The sequence below is a fragment of the Symphalangus syndactylus genome, chromosome 5 (assembly GCF_028878055.3).
Source record: "Symphalangus syndactylus isolate Jambi chromosome 5, NHGRI_mSymSyn1-v2.1_pri, whole genome shotgun sequence".
Lineage (NCBI taxonomy): Eukaryota > Metazoa > Chordata > Mammalia > Primates > Hylobatidae > Symphalangus > Symphalangus syndactylus.
This window is the reverse complement of record NC_072427.2, coordinates 80,594,275-80,609,990: the sequence shown is the minus strand read 5'-3', so window position 1 is coordinate 80,609,990 and position 15,716 is coordinate 80,594,275. Positions and strand designations below refer to the sequence as shown.

The 15,716-nt window shown below is 43.2% G+C and overlaps 1 protein-coding gene across 11 annotated transcripts in view; it reads left to right on the top strand.

The window, feature by feature from the left end:
* The window catches only part of FGD4 (FYVE, RhoGEF and PH domain containing 4), a 261,542-nt gene that overhangs the window by 223,007 nt on the left and 22,819 nt on the right, over positions 1–15,716 (top strand). For all 11 annotated transcript variants that reach the window (XM_055280152.2, XM_055280156.2, XM_063639210.1 and 8 more), the window contains 4 exons: positions 2,321–2,379; positions 2,682–2,828; positions 10,207–10,379; positions 15,245–15,275. In XM_055280152.2, coding sequence (XP_055136127.2) covers positions 2,321–2,379; positions 2,682–2,828; positions 10,207–10,379; positions 15,245–15,275 — 410 coding nt within the window. The remainder of the gene's footprint in view (positions 1–2,320; positions 2,380–2,681; positions 2,829–10,206; positions 10,380–15,244; positions 15,276–15,716) is intronic.

Below are 15,716 nucleotides of genomic sequence, written 5' to 3'. Positions count from 1 at the left end.
CAGGCCAAGGCAGGCGGTCGGGGGGTAGAGGCTGCCGCAAGGCCAGACCACGCCACCGCCCTCCAGCCCGGGCAACACCGAACACTGGGTGAGCGAGACTCCGTCTGTAGTCCCAGTACTTCGGAAGGCTGAGGCGGGCAGAGCACTCGGCGTCAGGAGCTGGCGACCAGCGTGGCCAAGATGGCGAACGCGTGCCTGCATGCAAAGGAGAAAAGGCAGGCAGCGGTGGTGCGCGCCGGCAGTCCCAGGCAGTCCGCGGCGCGGGCAGTAGCAAGCCGAGTAGATTGTAGCCGGGGCCAGAGAGGGGAAAGAAAGAAAGAAAGAAAGAGAGAAAGAGAGAAAGAGAGAAAGAGAGAAAGAGAGAAAGAGAGAAAGAGAGAGAGAGAGAGAGAGAGGGAGGGAGGGAGGGAGGGAGGGAGGAAGGAAGGAAGGAAGGCTAATTATTATTATTATTATTATTGTTTATTGTTATTATTTTGAGACAGAGTCTCACCCTGTTGCCCAGGCTGGAGTGCAGTGGCACGATCTTAGCTCACTGCAACCTCCACCTCCCGAGTTCAAGCCATTCAGCTAATTTTTGTGATTTTAGTAGAGATGGGTTTTCACCATGTTGGCCAGGCTGGTCTTAAACTCCTGATCTCAGGTGATCCACCCACCTCAGCTTCCCAAAGTGCTGGGATTACAGGCGTGAGCCACCATTCCTGGCCCTGATCCTTAGCCTTTTCTAGAACACAAGCTGTCTCAGATATGTTTCTCCCACCATTTGAGCGACTCTGACCACAGAAACTTCTCTTCTCCATTCGCCCCTTCCATAGTGTAGAATGAACTCGACTTGCCATCTCCTCAGACAACTGCTTCCTATGAATTCTGCCCTGTCTCCATTTTCCATCCATCTCGCCTGACTGCCTGATTTGAGTGGCAGATCTAGTGGTGGGGGTGGGGGTGGAAGCACCACTGCTTTTCCTCAAATTCATCTCTAGAGCAGTGGCTTTATCCCATCTTAGTTTGTCTTCCTCTATCCTGGATCCTGTATCAAGTGCACAGCATCGCCCACATCAGAATAGTTCTTTAAAATGTAAATTAAAATTCAGTTGATTCTATATTCAGACTTTGGTAACCCCTTAGATGCCCATGTCAAAAATGAGAAAGTTGGTGACATGGTATGGCATTTTATTGCTCTTTGTTTGTTTTCCATTGCTACTTTCACTAAAATTCCAAGGAAATCACAGAAGAAGGGCTTTTGGTGACCTAAAAGTAGAAATGAAAGCAACAAAAGTGCATTCTGTCCAGCAGTACACAGAAGACAAAAAATGTAGTTGAAAAGTCTCAGGGTTGTTGTGGTAACAGGATTAGGCAGGGCAGTATTCACAAAACAGAAAAGAAAGGAAGAAAACGAGACATGATTTAGGATTGAGAGGTTTTCCCTGGGGTCAATCCAGCAAGAGGTCTCGGCAACCACAGCACTTCACCAGCAGCCCCTGGAGCACCTACGATGTCCACAGCAAAGAGTTCTCATTCCCACCTGCCCCAGCAACAAAACCCCCCAACACTGGCCTCAGAAGATTCCCTTTCACCCGACCCAGGCTAGAACTGTGAATGTATTTTCCCAAAGAAAGTAGGTTATGCTTAGTGGTTAATTTGCTCATACAACTAGTGAAATAACTTACTACTCCTGAAATATTTTGGAACTTTTGAGTCAGAAACCTGGGTTTAAATTTGGCCCTCCAATAGCATAGCTGTGTGACCTCAGCCAAGTTGTATTACTTCCCCATTTCACTCATCTGCCAAATGGAGCTAAAATACTTAACGGTTTAAGGCTGTGTAAGAATTGATATTGTAATAAAGTACCTGGTATGGAGTTAGTGTACACCGTAAGTTTCGAAGTCTTTGAGTATAGAAGAAACTGAATTTTTGTTTATATTTTGGAGAACTATTCTGATTTGGGCAATTCTGAGCACTCAATACAGGATCCAGGATAGAGGGAGACAAAATAAGTTGGGCTGGGGCCACAGCTCAAGAGATGAACTGAGGAAAAGCAGTGATGTTTCTATCTCTGCTTATTAATTTTGATGGTTCATTGGGGATTAATTAAACCTGTGAGCCTAATCATCATGTATGACTTTTTATAAGGAAACACGAAGTTTCAAGTAATCTGCTTACAAATGAACTTTAGAAAGTATATACCATTTATAAATGGAAAATGCCACTATTTTTGTTATATCTTTGGTCTCAGACTTCTTAATTTAGTAAGTTACTCAGCTATATAGAAGCACAGGAAGGACAAAGCATATTTACTTACTTTTCTTTTTTTCCCATTTAGAATCACTTGAAATTATATCTACAGCAGCAAGCCATTCTAATAGTGCAATAAGGAAAATGGTAAGTGGTTTTCGGAGGAGACAGGAACCTCTGATTAGACAATTATCAATAATACTGCCTCAGTACTATGTAGATTTGGACCAAAGTGAATCGAAATAGATGAACCAAAAAGAATGTTTACGAAATGTTTAATGTTATCTGGAATAATTCTCTGAACTTGCTACTAAGTGATGGAATTTATATCAAAACCTATGCTTACTCCTAATCCCTTCGGAATTTAGATTTTAGTTAAGGTCATAGTATTATTAAAGCTACTAGGTTGAAACCTGCCTGTATGTGATCTTGCTGTTTTAATTTCCTAGGAGAACCTAAAGAAACTCTTAGAGATTTATGAAATGTTGGGAGAAGAAGAAGACATTGTAAACCCTTCAAATGAACTAATAAAAGAAGGACAGATCCTCAAACTAGCTGCTCGGAACACTTCAGCACAAGAACGCTACCTTTTCTTAGTGAGTGTTGGCAAGTCATGTAAGAATTATATATAAAAATGTGGCTGGGCACGGTGGCTCATGCCTGTAATCCCAGCACTTTGGGAGGCCGAGGCGAGTGGATCTCCTGAGGTCAGGAGTTTGAGACCAGTCTACTAAAAATACAAAAAGTAGCTGAGTGTGGTGGCGGGTGCTTGTAATCCCAACTACTCAAGAGGATGAGGCAGGAGAATTGCTTGAACCTGGGAAGTGGAGGTTGTAGTGAGCTGAGATCGTGCCACTGCACTCCAGTCTGAATGACAGAACGAGACTCCATCTAAAAAAAAAGGAATTATATATAAAAATAGTTGTATACAGCTTGGAAAAGTAGAAAGTTTCCTTATTCACCAGAGCAATTACATCTAACCTGGTTTAGTCAACATTCCATTTAGGGAATATTCCATTTAGGGATTCAATTTAGGGAAATATTCCAAGTAACGTATTTTTCTGTATACTTGGTATGGATGGCAGGCAGTAGTGGACCATCTGGAGCAGTTGCTGCAGTGATGCTGTTTGCAGCGGGGGAGGCATGGCCAGGGCAGCTACCCACTCAGAAATGCCTGCTCCCACTGCCTGGCCTCTCCCCGCTCCCAATGCCCATTCCGATTTTGGAGCAAATTTGGGGCCAGGCCTGGGTGCTGTTGCAAAGCGGCATGGTGTGCACACACTTGGGGCAGCGCTGATACGCCAGCCCCCTGGTATCTCAGCCCCTTCTAGACTTTGGGTGCCAATGAGCATGGGAGGGAAGCCAAGGGATTGCTGAGGGTGGCTTGGTGTGGGCCTGCATGTTCCCCAGTGCCAGCAGTGGAAGCCGCTTGCGGTACGCTTGGTCCAGCCACAGCTTTGCAGGGAGCCGGCGCCCATGCTGGTGCCTGGAAATGCTCCCCTTGCTGTAGCTGGCATGCCTGGCTGTGCGCATGACCCAGACGCCGTGCTCGCTCATTCACGTACCCCTTGCTGCTCCAGGCTCGCTCTTGGCAGGCGTGGGATCTGGGCTGGTGGCAGAAGCCAAGCGCAGCCTGCCAGGCCGAATGTGCAGAATGAGCCCAGCAGGCCCAAGCAGAAGTCAGGCAAAGGAGCCACTGGCCACAAAGGCTTCCAGCTGACAAAGCAACACCCCAAGGATCCTTTGACAGTATAATTTACTTCAGTAGCACATACTGACAACAATTTAACTTTACACACGTAGGATATGATACTTTCGGAAATCCTCCTTTTGCTTGTTTCAGATTTTCTCTTTCATTTCATTCTCAGGTGATTGGGGACCATTTCCTGGATATTTTGTTGGTGTATCATTTCCTGACATCAGTTCTCTTCCTAATACTCTGTAGTCACTATTTTTAATCTTTCTAGGCTAAAAATACATATAGGCCTGGTTGTAAGTCTTGTGTCTAAAATGTCTATGGGAAAAGTACATGAGTTCTCTACATAGTTCTTGCTCACTGCAGTCAGTCCTTGGCCCTTTCCTTCGCTTCCTGGAAATGACAGTCTGGGGCTTATCTCAAATATAAAAGCACTTCCTGGAGCATCCAGACCATTTTGTTTTTGGACTCTGTCCACCTGACCTTTACTCTTTGCTATCCTAATGAATTTCAATTCCTTTCTATATCTGATAAGATGATATAATAAGCACCATCATAATAATATGCGTTGACAAAGAATAAGCTAGCATTGAATAATAGCTTAATAAACGTTAGCTTTCATTCTGTTTGTTATTAAAGAGAAACAGACACATGGGTGAAAAGGCTGCCTGGTGACTGGCATACAGTACATTCTTAGGATGTTATTCATGTCTGACTTTTCTGCTGTGAGGCAGTCATCTCACCCACCATAGCATGAGTTGTCATGGGAGCTTAGAGGCTTCTGTATCTGTTTCCAGTCTCCATTGAAAGGAAAACTTAGGAACTAATTGTCATGCAGAGGGGTGTTCAGTACAAGGGGTCTTGAAAAAGTTCATGGAAAATGCATATTGTGAAAAAACTATGCATAGATTTCAAAGCTTTTTTGCAACAAAATAAACCCATAGTAACTTGTTATAACATGTCTGAACAGTATCTGGTTTGGGGCACTAAGAAGGGTAAGACATCAGTTTGAGGCCAGGCACAGTGGCTCATACCTCTAACACCAGCACTTTGGGAAGTCGAGACAGGAAGATGGCTTGAGCTTAGGAGTTCAAGACCAGCCTGGGTAACATACAGAGACCTCCCTGTCTCTACAAAAAAAATTAAAAATTAGCTGGGCATGGTAGCTTGCACCTGTACTCCTAGCTACTTGAGAGGCTGAGGCAGGAGGATCTCTTGAGCCGAAGAGTTCCAAGGCTGCACTGAGGTATGACCATGCTACCCAGCCTGGGTGACAGAGTGAGACCCTGTCTCAAAAAATAAATAAATAAAAAGTAAAGACATCGGGTTGAAAAGAGCCCCTATCAAAGCAACATGAATTCTGTTAAAATTGAAGCAAGAACAAACATCAAACTTACAGTGAAGTTTGGATGCAAAAATGATAAAATCATTGATGCTTCATGAAAAGTTAATGGAGACAATGCCACAAAGAAATCAGCAGTTTACAAATGGGTAACTGATTTTAAGAAGGGACAAGACATTGCTGAAGATGAAACCTGCAGCAGCAGACCGTCCACATCCTTTTGCTAGGAAAAAGTTCATCTTGTTCCTGCCCTAATTGAAGAGGACTGACAGTGAACAGCAGAAGCGGTAGCCAATACCACAGACATCTCAATGGGGTTCATCTTGCACAAGTCTGTCCGAAAAATTAAAGTTGAGCAACTTTCCACTCAATGGGTGCCAAAAATGTTGCACCCAGATCAGCTGCAGACAAGAGCAGAACTTTTGGTGGAAATCTTAAATAAGTGGCATCAAGCTTCTAAAGCATTTCTACAATAAATTGTAACAGGAGATGAAAATGGCTTTCCCAGTACAATCCTGAAGACAAAACACAATCAGAGCAATGGTTACCAACAGGTAGAAGTGGTCTGGTCCAAGCGAAAGAGGTCCAGTCAAGAGCAAAGGTCGTGGCAGGGGTTTTTTGGGATGCTCAAGGCAATATGCCTGCTGACTTTCTCCAGCGCCAAAGAACAATAACATCTGCTTATTATGAGATGACTTGGAGAAAGCTAGCCAAAGATTTTAGCAGAAAAACACCCAGGAAAGCTTCTCCAAAGGGCCCTTCTAAACCATGACAATGTTCTTGCTCATTATTCTCATCAAACAAGGGCAATTTTTTGAGAGTTTTGACAGAGAATCATTAAGCATACGCCTTACAGTCCTCTGACTTCTTTTTGTTTCCTAATCTTAAAGAATCTGTAAAGGACACCCATTTTCTTCAGTTAATAGTGTAAAAACTACTGCATTGCCAACTGTAAAATTCTCAAGACCCTCAGTTCTTTAGGATAGGATGGATTAAATGGCTGCTATCATTGATTACAGAATTGAACTTGGTAGAGCTTAGGTTGAAATAAATTTTTTTCTTTTAATTCCATTTTTCCACAAACTTTTAAAAGTCTTTTTGTATCAGTCATGTTTGTATTTTTTTATTTTTATTTATTTATTTTTTTATTTTTTTATTTTTTTATTTTTTTATTTTTTTTTTGAGACAGAGTCCCTCTCTGTCACCCAGGCTAGAGTGCAGTGGCGCAATCTCGGCTGACTGCAAGCTCCGCCTCCGGGGTTCACACCATTCTCCTGCCTCAGCCTCCCGAGTAGCTGGGACTACAGGCACCCGCCACCACACCCGGCTAATTTTTTGTATTTTTAGTAGAGATGGGGTTTCTCTGTGTTAGCCAGGATGGTCTCGATCTCCTGACCTCGTGATCCGCCTGCCTCTGCCTCCCAAAGTGCTGGGATTACAGGCGTGAGCCACCGCGCCCGGCCCGGTCATGTTTTTAAAAGAATTTGGTCGCTATATGACCCACTAGTTCTACTCCAAGTTTTTATAACTCAAGAAAATTGAAAACATGTGTCTACATAAAAACTTGTACATCTTTGTCCATAACAGCATTACTCATAATAGCCAAAAATTTTGAGGCAACCGAAATGTCCATCAACTGAATAGGTAAACAAAATGTAGTATGTTCATGCAATGAAATAGTATATGTCAAGAAAAAGGAATACAAACTTATATATGCTACATGGATTAACCTTAAAATGTTGTGTCAAGTGAAAGATGCCAGTTACAACAATCCATGTACAGTATGGTTCTATTTATATGAAATGTCCAGAAAAAGCAAATGCATAGAGACAGGATGTAATTAGTGGTTCCCTAAGACTAGCAAGGAATGGAAAATGGATATGAGGTTTCCTTTTAGAGACATAAAATGTTCTGGAATTGGTGATAGTTGCACAATTTACAACTATCCTAAAAACCATGATTTGTACATTTTAAAAGAGTAAATTTTATGGTATGTTAATATCTTCATAATTTAAAAATGTGTATTTTTACCAGATTAACTATAAAAGTTCTCATTTGTGCTGAACAGAAGTACTTCTTTCACGGGTAATATAGAGAGCTAAATAGAAAACAAGGATGTATCATGTTTTCAGAGTCTTCTTCAGAGGTCTATTATAAAAGATCAGATGATTATCATCGGAAAGGCAAATCGGGGTGGGGAGGGGGTGTGGCATATGAAGCGGGAGAGCAGTGGGAAAGCAGCAGCAGCAGGAGGCAGAGGAGCAAGCAGAAAGCGTGGGCAAGAGCCTTTATTGTGGTTTCTGCAGGAAGGAATGGGCAAGACAGCACCAGGATTAGGATTGGCTAGTTGGAATAATTTCTTTAGGGCTTAGGGGCTGTTGTCCTGGCCCTGAGGTGATTGGGGCAGGAGAATAGTGGCCCAGAGAGTCAGTGTTCAATATAGGAGGTGACTGCGGGTGTGAGTTCTGAATTGGTTGGTTTCCACATGAAAGGCGTGTTACTCTCTCTAGGAATTGGGTAATCCTGGGAGGGGCAGTCCTGTCAGTGTCAACAAGGCCTTAAGATGCCTAAAATCGGCCGGGCGCGGTGGCCCACGCCTGTAATCCCAGCACTTTGGGAGGCCGGGGCGGGTGGATCACAAGGTCAGGAGATCGAGACCATCCTGCCTAACACGGTGAAACCCCGTCTCTACTAAAAATACAAAAAAATTAGCCGGGCGTCGTGGCGGGCACCTGTAGTCCCAGCTACTCGGAGAGGCTGAGGCAGGAGAATGGCATGAACCTGGGAGGCGGAGCTTGCAGTGAGCCGAGATCGCGCCACTGCACTCCAGCCTGGGCGACAGAGCGAGACTCTGTCTCAAAAAAAAAAAAAGATGCCTAAAATCAAAAATATGTAATAAAAAGATATGCTTAATACACCATTCTAGGCAACATAACCAGGAGCCAACGTCTTTCCTCTGTCTTTGCCTTTCAGTTGCTGGGATCATTTTCCTTTCTCCTCTTCCTCATTAATGTGACAGCCTCTGCAGTTAAACTCTGAGCTCTGGGTCTAACCAATTGCCTCGGCCTAATTTTCAGTTTTGGGAGTCGTTTTGGAAGGAGGTTTATGTTGAATATCTCGAGGCAGAGCTGAGTTAAACAGGTCTTTGGAGGACAGGTGGCAAAGAACCTTGGGGAAAGTGGCAGTCAGTGACTGAGGAAAAGACCCCTCCTGTTCCAGTTACTTGAAGCCATCAAACATGCTGTTGCCTCCCAGGAGAGTGAGGTCACGTGGCAGGAATTTTAGGAGAGCCACATTCATTCTTTGAAGACCATCTTAGAAACATTTCCAGTGTCATGTTGGTTCTTTTCATCTACCCTCTCCAGTGCTGTGCTTGTCACAGAATCTTGCCCTGCCAGTGCACATTTATTCCCATGGAGCCTCTTGTTCTTTTGCTTGTAGAAACTTCAGAAGCACCATTTTTATTTTCTTTTCTCTCTAGAAAGGTAATGAGGGCTAGTTTTCTGTTTCCTACACTTGAGATAATACATTTGTCTGGAAAACCAAACTATATTTAGAATCTGCTGTCTGCTTTTAAATGATCTTCATGTGTTTGCGTATTTTCATGCCTCCACACCATACTTTTTCATTGTTTTTTATGTTAATGTAGGATGCTGTTTAATGTAAGCCATTTCATGTTGCTATCACAGAACACCTGAGACTGGGTAATTTATAAAGAACAGGGGTTTATTTTCTGCAATTCTGGAGGCTGGGAGGTCCGAGATTGGGGGGCTGGCATCTGGTGAGGGCCTTCTTACTGCATCATAACATGCAGAAGGCAGGCATCACATGGTGAGAGAGAGAGCAAGAAATCCACCTCATGGCCTCAAGCCCTTTTATAATCGGCATTAATCCATTCCTGGATTAATTCATAGATTACTGGAGTCCTCATGACCCAAACACTTACATTAGGCTCCACCTCCCAACACTTCTGCATTAGGGACTAAGTTTCCAACACATACTTTTTACACATTCAAACTATGGCAGGTACTCTTGAAATAAACTGTGACATCCCAAAGTTAAAAAATAAAATAAAATCACCAGATTATCCCACAAAACAACCAAGACTTTTTATTCTTGGCTCTTTAGAGTTGTTCTGTTCCAATGAGTCCTGCAGCCTGGGTGATAGAGTGAGACCCTATCTCAAATATAATAATAATTGCTAAATATTACTCTCTTCTTCTAACACCTGTTTTTAGACTTGCCCTCTAAGATACATCAATGAGAAATTCTTGTGTTTAAGAACTTACAAAGTTAAGAAATTAAGCTCCTGGTATATCAAAAGTCCTTAGTAATTTGTTGTGAATTTATTGAACTGACTTACTTAGTGTAGTAGTACAAAATTATTGATTTACACAAATATCAATAAAATATGTATGACCCATGAATGGGAAATATATTTTTCAAAATGCAAGAATATGACTTTTTATACAAGCATAAACCTCAATGTTTTAGTAAATAATTTTTCTCATGCAGGAAGTACTGTGTTCTCTAGAAATTACTTAGAATTTTTGTCTAGGGCTACCTTTAAAATTGATCAGTTTCCCACCGGGCGCGGTGGCTCACAACCTGTAATCCCAGCACTTTGGGAGGCTGAGGCAGGCGGATCATGAGGTCAGGAGATCGAGACCATCCTGGCTAACACGGTGAAACCCCGTCTGTACTAAAAATACAAAAAAAGTTAGCCTGACGTGGTGGTGGGCGCCTGTAGTCCCAGCTACTCGGGAGGCTGAAGCAGGAGAATGGCGTGAACCCGGGAGGCAGAGCTTGCAGTGAGCCAAGATCGCACCACTGCACTCCAGCCTGGGCAACAGAGCGAGACTCCGTCTCAAAAATAAAACCTGATCAGTTTCTCCTATTTATTTTCTTTACTGATATATGTTCTCCTTCCTTGCAGTTCAACAACATGTTGCTGTACTGTGTGCCCAGATTCAGCTTGGTAGGCTCTAAATTCACAGTTCGAACCAGGGTTGGCATTGATGGAATGAAAATTGTAGAGACTCAAAATGAAGAATATCCACATACTTTCCAGGTATCTGGGAAAGAGAGAACACTGGAACTGCAGGCCAGGTAAGGGAACCATTTCTATCACACTGCTTTCCAAAAGCAAGCATCAGAATGAATCATTAGAATAGAATGGCTCTGAGGGTTTTTCCCAAGTGAATGCTGCAGATCCTTGGGACTGTGGTTGGATGTAAATGCAGAGCGGTAGGTTCTTGAAAAGCAGGGGTCATGTCTCCTCTCTCTTGATTCCTCCATAGTGCCTAGGACAGTGGTTTGTAAACAATAAGCATTCAGTAAATTGATTAACTCTTCAGAAATACAGGGTACTCAGAGGATGAAATTATTGCCATCAAGCTAGTACCTTGACTTATAGTAAAAGGTTCTCTCCCAATCCTTCTTCCACCCCTCCTTTTGGTCCACAAATGTTTATTGATGCTTATTATTCCATGCTAATCTCTGAGTCCTTCAGATACTCTACATTTTAGGGCCTTAGGGGCACCTGAATGGAAAGAAGTGTTCGTAAGAGGTAGGGTGGTGAGGGTAAAATTTCCGCCACCATAGTTGCAGGATACATGAAGGGGGGCCATCAGGGGTTCAGGTGGCCTCTGGCAACCAGGACTTCTAGAAGGTATGGCTCTTGTTATATTTTTATTGATTGGGAGAGAAAGGTTTGGAGTTCTGACCAACATTCCCCTAGCCATAACCATTTTTTTTCTTTCTTTCTTTCTTTTTCTTTCTTTTTTTTTTTTTTTTGAAATGGAGTTTCACTCTTGTTGCTCAGGCTGGAGTGCAGTGGCGCGATCTCGGCTCACTGCAACCTCCGCTTCCCAGGTTCAAGCTATTCTCCTGGCTCAGCCTCCTGAGTAGCTGGGATTACAGGCACCTGCCACCACGCCTGGCTAATTTTTTTTTTTTTTTTTTTTTTTGAGATGGAGTCTTGCTCTGTCTCCCAGGCTGGAGTGCAGTGGCCTGATCTCGGCTCACTGCAAGCTCTGTCTCCCAGGTTCACGCCATTCTCCTACCTCAGCCTCCCGAGTTACTTTTTGTATTTTTAATAGAGACAGGGTTTCACCATGTTGACCAGGCTGATCTCGAACTCCTGACCTCAGGTGATCTGCCTGCCTCAGCCTCTTAAAGTGCTGGGATTACAGGCATGAGCCACCACACCTGGCCCATAACCATTTTTAAAGGATAAAAAATCCGTGAGAACCACTGCAGTTGATCATAGCTACCTCACTCATGAACCCCTGGAATACGGAGTGCTGTCACGTTTTGAAATACCTACTTTAGAAAACAGTCATCCAAGCTGGGCTTGGTGGCTCACGCCTGTAATCCCAACACTTTGATAGGCTGAGGTGGGAGGATCACTTGAAATTAGGAGTTCTAGACCAGCCTGGCCAACATGGCAAAACCTTGTCTTTGCTAAAACTACAAAAATTAGCCAGGCATGATCCCGTTACTGAACTCCAGCCTGGGCAACAGAGTGGGGCTGTGTCTCAAAAAATAATAATACTAATAATAAGTCATCCATTTATTGTTCTAATGCATGGCCTGGTAGAAATTTGGATGCTTCAGGAAGTCACAGAGCAGCGGGGGAAGAACCAATCCTAGCTCTAGTGGTGTCAATATCCCAGAATCCACGGAGACTCAGAATGTTCTTCTGCCCCTTTCCATCATTAGCTTATGTTTCTGGCTGCTCAGGTGCATTTACCCTGGATATTCGTACTTAGTAACTGCCTAAAAGCTGAAATTTCAGATTTTAAAAAGAGAATAAATCATTTTAACAGGAATCTGTGCCCAGGGAGTCCAAGAATTCGTGAATTTCTAGTTTTGGCATGTGGGCAGGCTGGGAAAGTTTGAAGACACAGCTAGTTCTTTGCTTTTCCACAGAGAATATATACTGAACTTCCTTTTCCTTAGGGAGCAGGTAGCATTTGAAACTTGCCTTTGAGTGTCATTGTTTGCCTACCTCATGGTGGGTTTGGGCCCTAGCCCCTCAAACCCAAGGGCAGAATATATGATGCTCTGCTGAAGGCTCTTGACTGAGTCCTCATTCAGTGGTTGATTTACTGAGCTACTGGCCCTGGCAACAGGAAACACTATCAATAGTTCTTTTTTCTTTCTTTTTTTCTTTTTTTTTTTTTTTTTTGTTGTTGGAGACAGAGTCTCGCTCTGTTGCCCAGGCTGGAGTGCAATAGCATGATCTTGGCTCATTGCAACCTCCATACCCCGGGTTCAAGCGATTCTCATGCCTCAGCCTCCCAAATAGCTGGGACTATAGGTGCCTGCCACCAAGCCCGACTAACTTTTGTATTTTTAGTAGAGATGGAGTTTCGCCATTTTGGCCAGGCTAGTCTCGAACTGACCTCAGGTGATCTACCCACCTTGGCCTTCCAAAGTGCTGGGATTACAGGCGTGAGCCACTGCACCCAGCCTCATCAATAGTTCTGATCATCACAGTTTTCACTGCAGAAAGAATGAAAGCGTCGCTGACTCTGAAATTTCAGCACACTTCCATCTGCAAACCCAAGAGTTGTGTCTAACTACAGGGGAGGTATTTCTAAGGTTTCTTAGTTTGCCCGAATGGATACTTTCAGTCCTCCTTTAGCCAGTTGGGCTATTTTCTCATCAAGATGGGGCTAATTGGTGAGGAATTTTCTTAAGTACAGGCACTTTATAACGTTCCAACACACAGTACTGGATACCTTCCAGTTCTTGTTGGTAACATGGTTGTTCTGTCTAAAATTCCTTATTTACCTAATCTCATTGCTCTAGTTACTTTCAGTATGATCCATCATGCTTTTTTTTTTTTTTTTTTTTTTTTTTTTGAGGCAGAGTTTTACTCTTGTCACCCAGGTTGGAGTGCAATGGCGCAATCTTGGCTCACTGCGACCACCTCCTCCCAGGTTCAAGCAATTCTCTTGCCTCAGCCTCCCGAGTAGCTGGGATTACATGTACCCACCACCACACCTGGCTAATTTTTTATTTTTAGTAGAGACGGGGTTTCACCATGTTGGCCAGGCTGGTCTCAAACTCCTGACCTCAGGTGATCCGCCCACCTCGGCCTCCCAGAGTGCTGGGATTATAGGCCTAAGCCACTGCACCCAGCCTATCATGCTCTTTTAAGAATGGGACAAACACTGAAGTTCCAAGAAAGTCAGAGTGCCATAGGTATTATGTGGAATCAAAAATTGGGTATATATTTGGAGATATTGAAAGGTCTTTTATATTTTTGATTCTGAAGCCAACTGGAAAAAGGATCCCACTTTTCTTGCTAAGGTATAAGTCAGCCTCAAGACTGAAGTACATTTGTGCTGCTTCTACTTTCGAAAAGATAAAAAGTATTCTGTTTTATATACAGGATACTATTGTGGTTTTCTATTGCTAAGTGGAAATAAAAATATAAACGGGAAAAAAAGCCGCCATAACCAGAAACTAAGACAGAAAGCTGTAAAGACTCGTTGGGTTTCTCTGCATTTGAAAGGCTAAGAGCAGCTAGCAAATAACTGTGCTTCCAACAGAGCTGTGGCGGCAAGGCAGGGCACTAGGGAGAGTTTTTTAACCTTTAAATTTTTTTTTATTTTGAGAAGCAAGATTGAAGCCCCCAGGTGAACAATAAGCAGAAGCTTCCACTTGGCAGACACAGATTCCAGCAGCATTCCTGGCACATCATGGCGTCCAATAATCAATTTGCTGGAAAGATAGATTGTGACGCAGAAACAATCCTTTAGCCAGCCTCATGCATATTTCATACCTGTGGGAATCAGGCAGGTGACCTTCAGGCTGGAACTCAAACTTAGCCCCTCTACCGAGCACATACAAACAGACGGAGCACACTTTTTGATCCTCTTCAGAATTTTTCAGTTTGGAGCTCTTACCCAGTTCAGAGTCCACTAAAGAGGATTTTTCAAATGCAGTATGCGACAGAAGCCAGCAACGTCAGCTACCTGCAAGAAAGAGGAAATCAAGTTTGCCGTATAGGAAAAAGGAAACCTGACTACAGTCAAGGAAATTTGTTTTCTAAGGATAATTACCAAACACTGGCGTCTATTAATCTGTAAAACCTCCTTCCTACAGGCATTTAAAATTGTTATGTGCGTTTCTTTATCTAAAATGAGGTTAGGTTTGGTATTGCCCAAAGCCTTCTAAGAACTGGAAGATAGGCCGGGCGCAGTGGCTCACGCTTGTAATCCCAGCACTTTGGGAGGCCGAGGCGGGCGGATCACGAGGTCAGGAGATCGAGACCACGGTGAGACCCCGTCTCTACTAAAAATACAAAAAATTAGCCGGGCGTGGTGGCGGGCGCCTGTAGTCCCAGCTACTCGGAGAGGCTGAGGCAGGAGAATGGCGTGAACCCGGGAGGCGGAGCTTGCAGTGAGCCGAGATCGCGCCACTGCACTCCAGCCTGGGCGACAGAGCGAGCCTCCGTCTCAAAAAAAAAAAAAAAAAAAAAAAGAACTGGATAAATTGTTTATCAAAGGAAATGTTAAATAGCTCCCTAAGGCTTTAGGGAGATATTTTAGATTCTCAAGGATAATTATTATCTCTTCTAAGATGGGCTGTGAATAGTAGCCTTTAGTAGCCTTCATGTGTTTTAGAAAACTGAAGATTAGCTGTTGTGTATTCAGTGTAATGCTATAGGTACAGTTATCTGATATATCTAACTTAATGATGGTTTTTAAACAGTATATAAATGGAAGCTAAACCTAACCCCGTCAAATTTTATGTGCACCAAAGTCAGTGGATAGTCTGAACCTCTACTTAAGAAGAATTTTATTTGCTTAATTGTCAGAGATTAATTTTTATTATAATTCCTTCCATAACATCCCTGAATTTTCCAGAAAGTTGGAACAACAGGAAAGCATAGTTTTATTCACCCGGTGTGAATCATTAATGTTATTTACATTCACTTTAATTTTGTTTTGTTTTAGTTCTGCGCAAGACAAAGAAGAATGGATCAAGGTAAGCCTCGTTTCTGTTTCCTTTTCTTTCTTCTTTTCTGAGGCAGAGTCTCACTCTCACCCAGTCTGGAGTGCAGTGGTGTGATCACGTCTCACTGCAGCATCTGCCTGGGCTCAAGCAAGCCTTGCACCTCGGCCCCTCGAGTAGCTGGGACTGTAGGCGTGCACCACCGTGTCTGGTTAATTTTTTTTGTATTTCGTAGAGACAAGGTTTTGCCATGCTGCCCAGGCTGATCTCGAACTCCTGAGCTCAAGCGATCTGCCTGCCTCGGTCTCTCAAAGTGCTGGGATGACAGGTGTGAGCCACCGCGCCCAGCTTATTTTCACTTTTGTTTTTTAGTAACATCTCTGTGTATACAAATGTGCATATATTGTCGTGTGTGTTTTAATATATAGTAATCAGAACAGGTTCACTGAATTTTCAAAGTGATTCCTATCATAG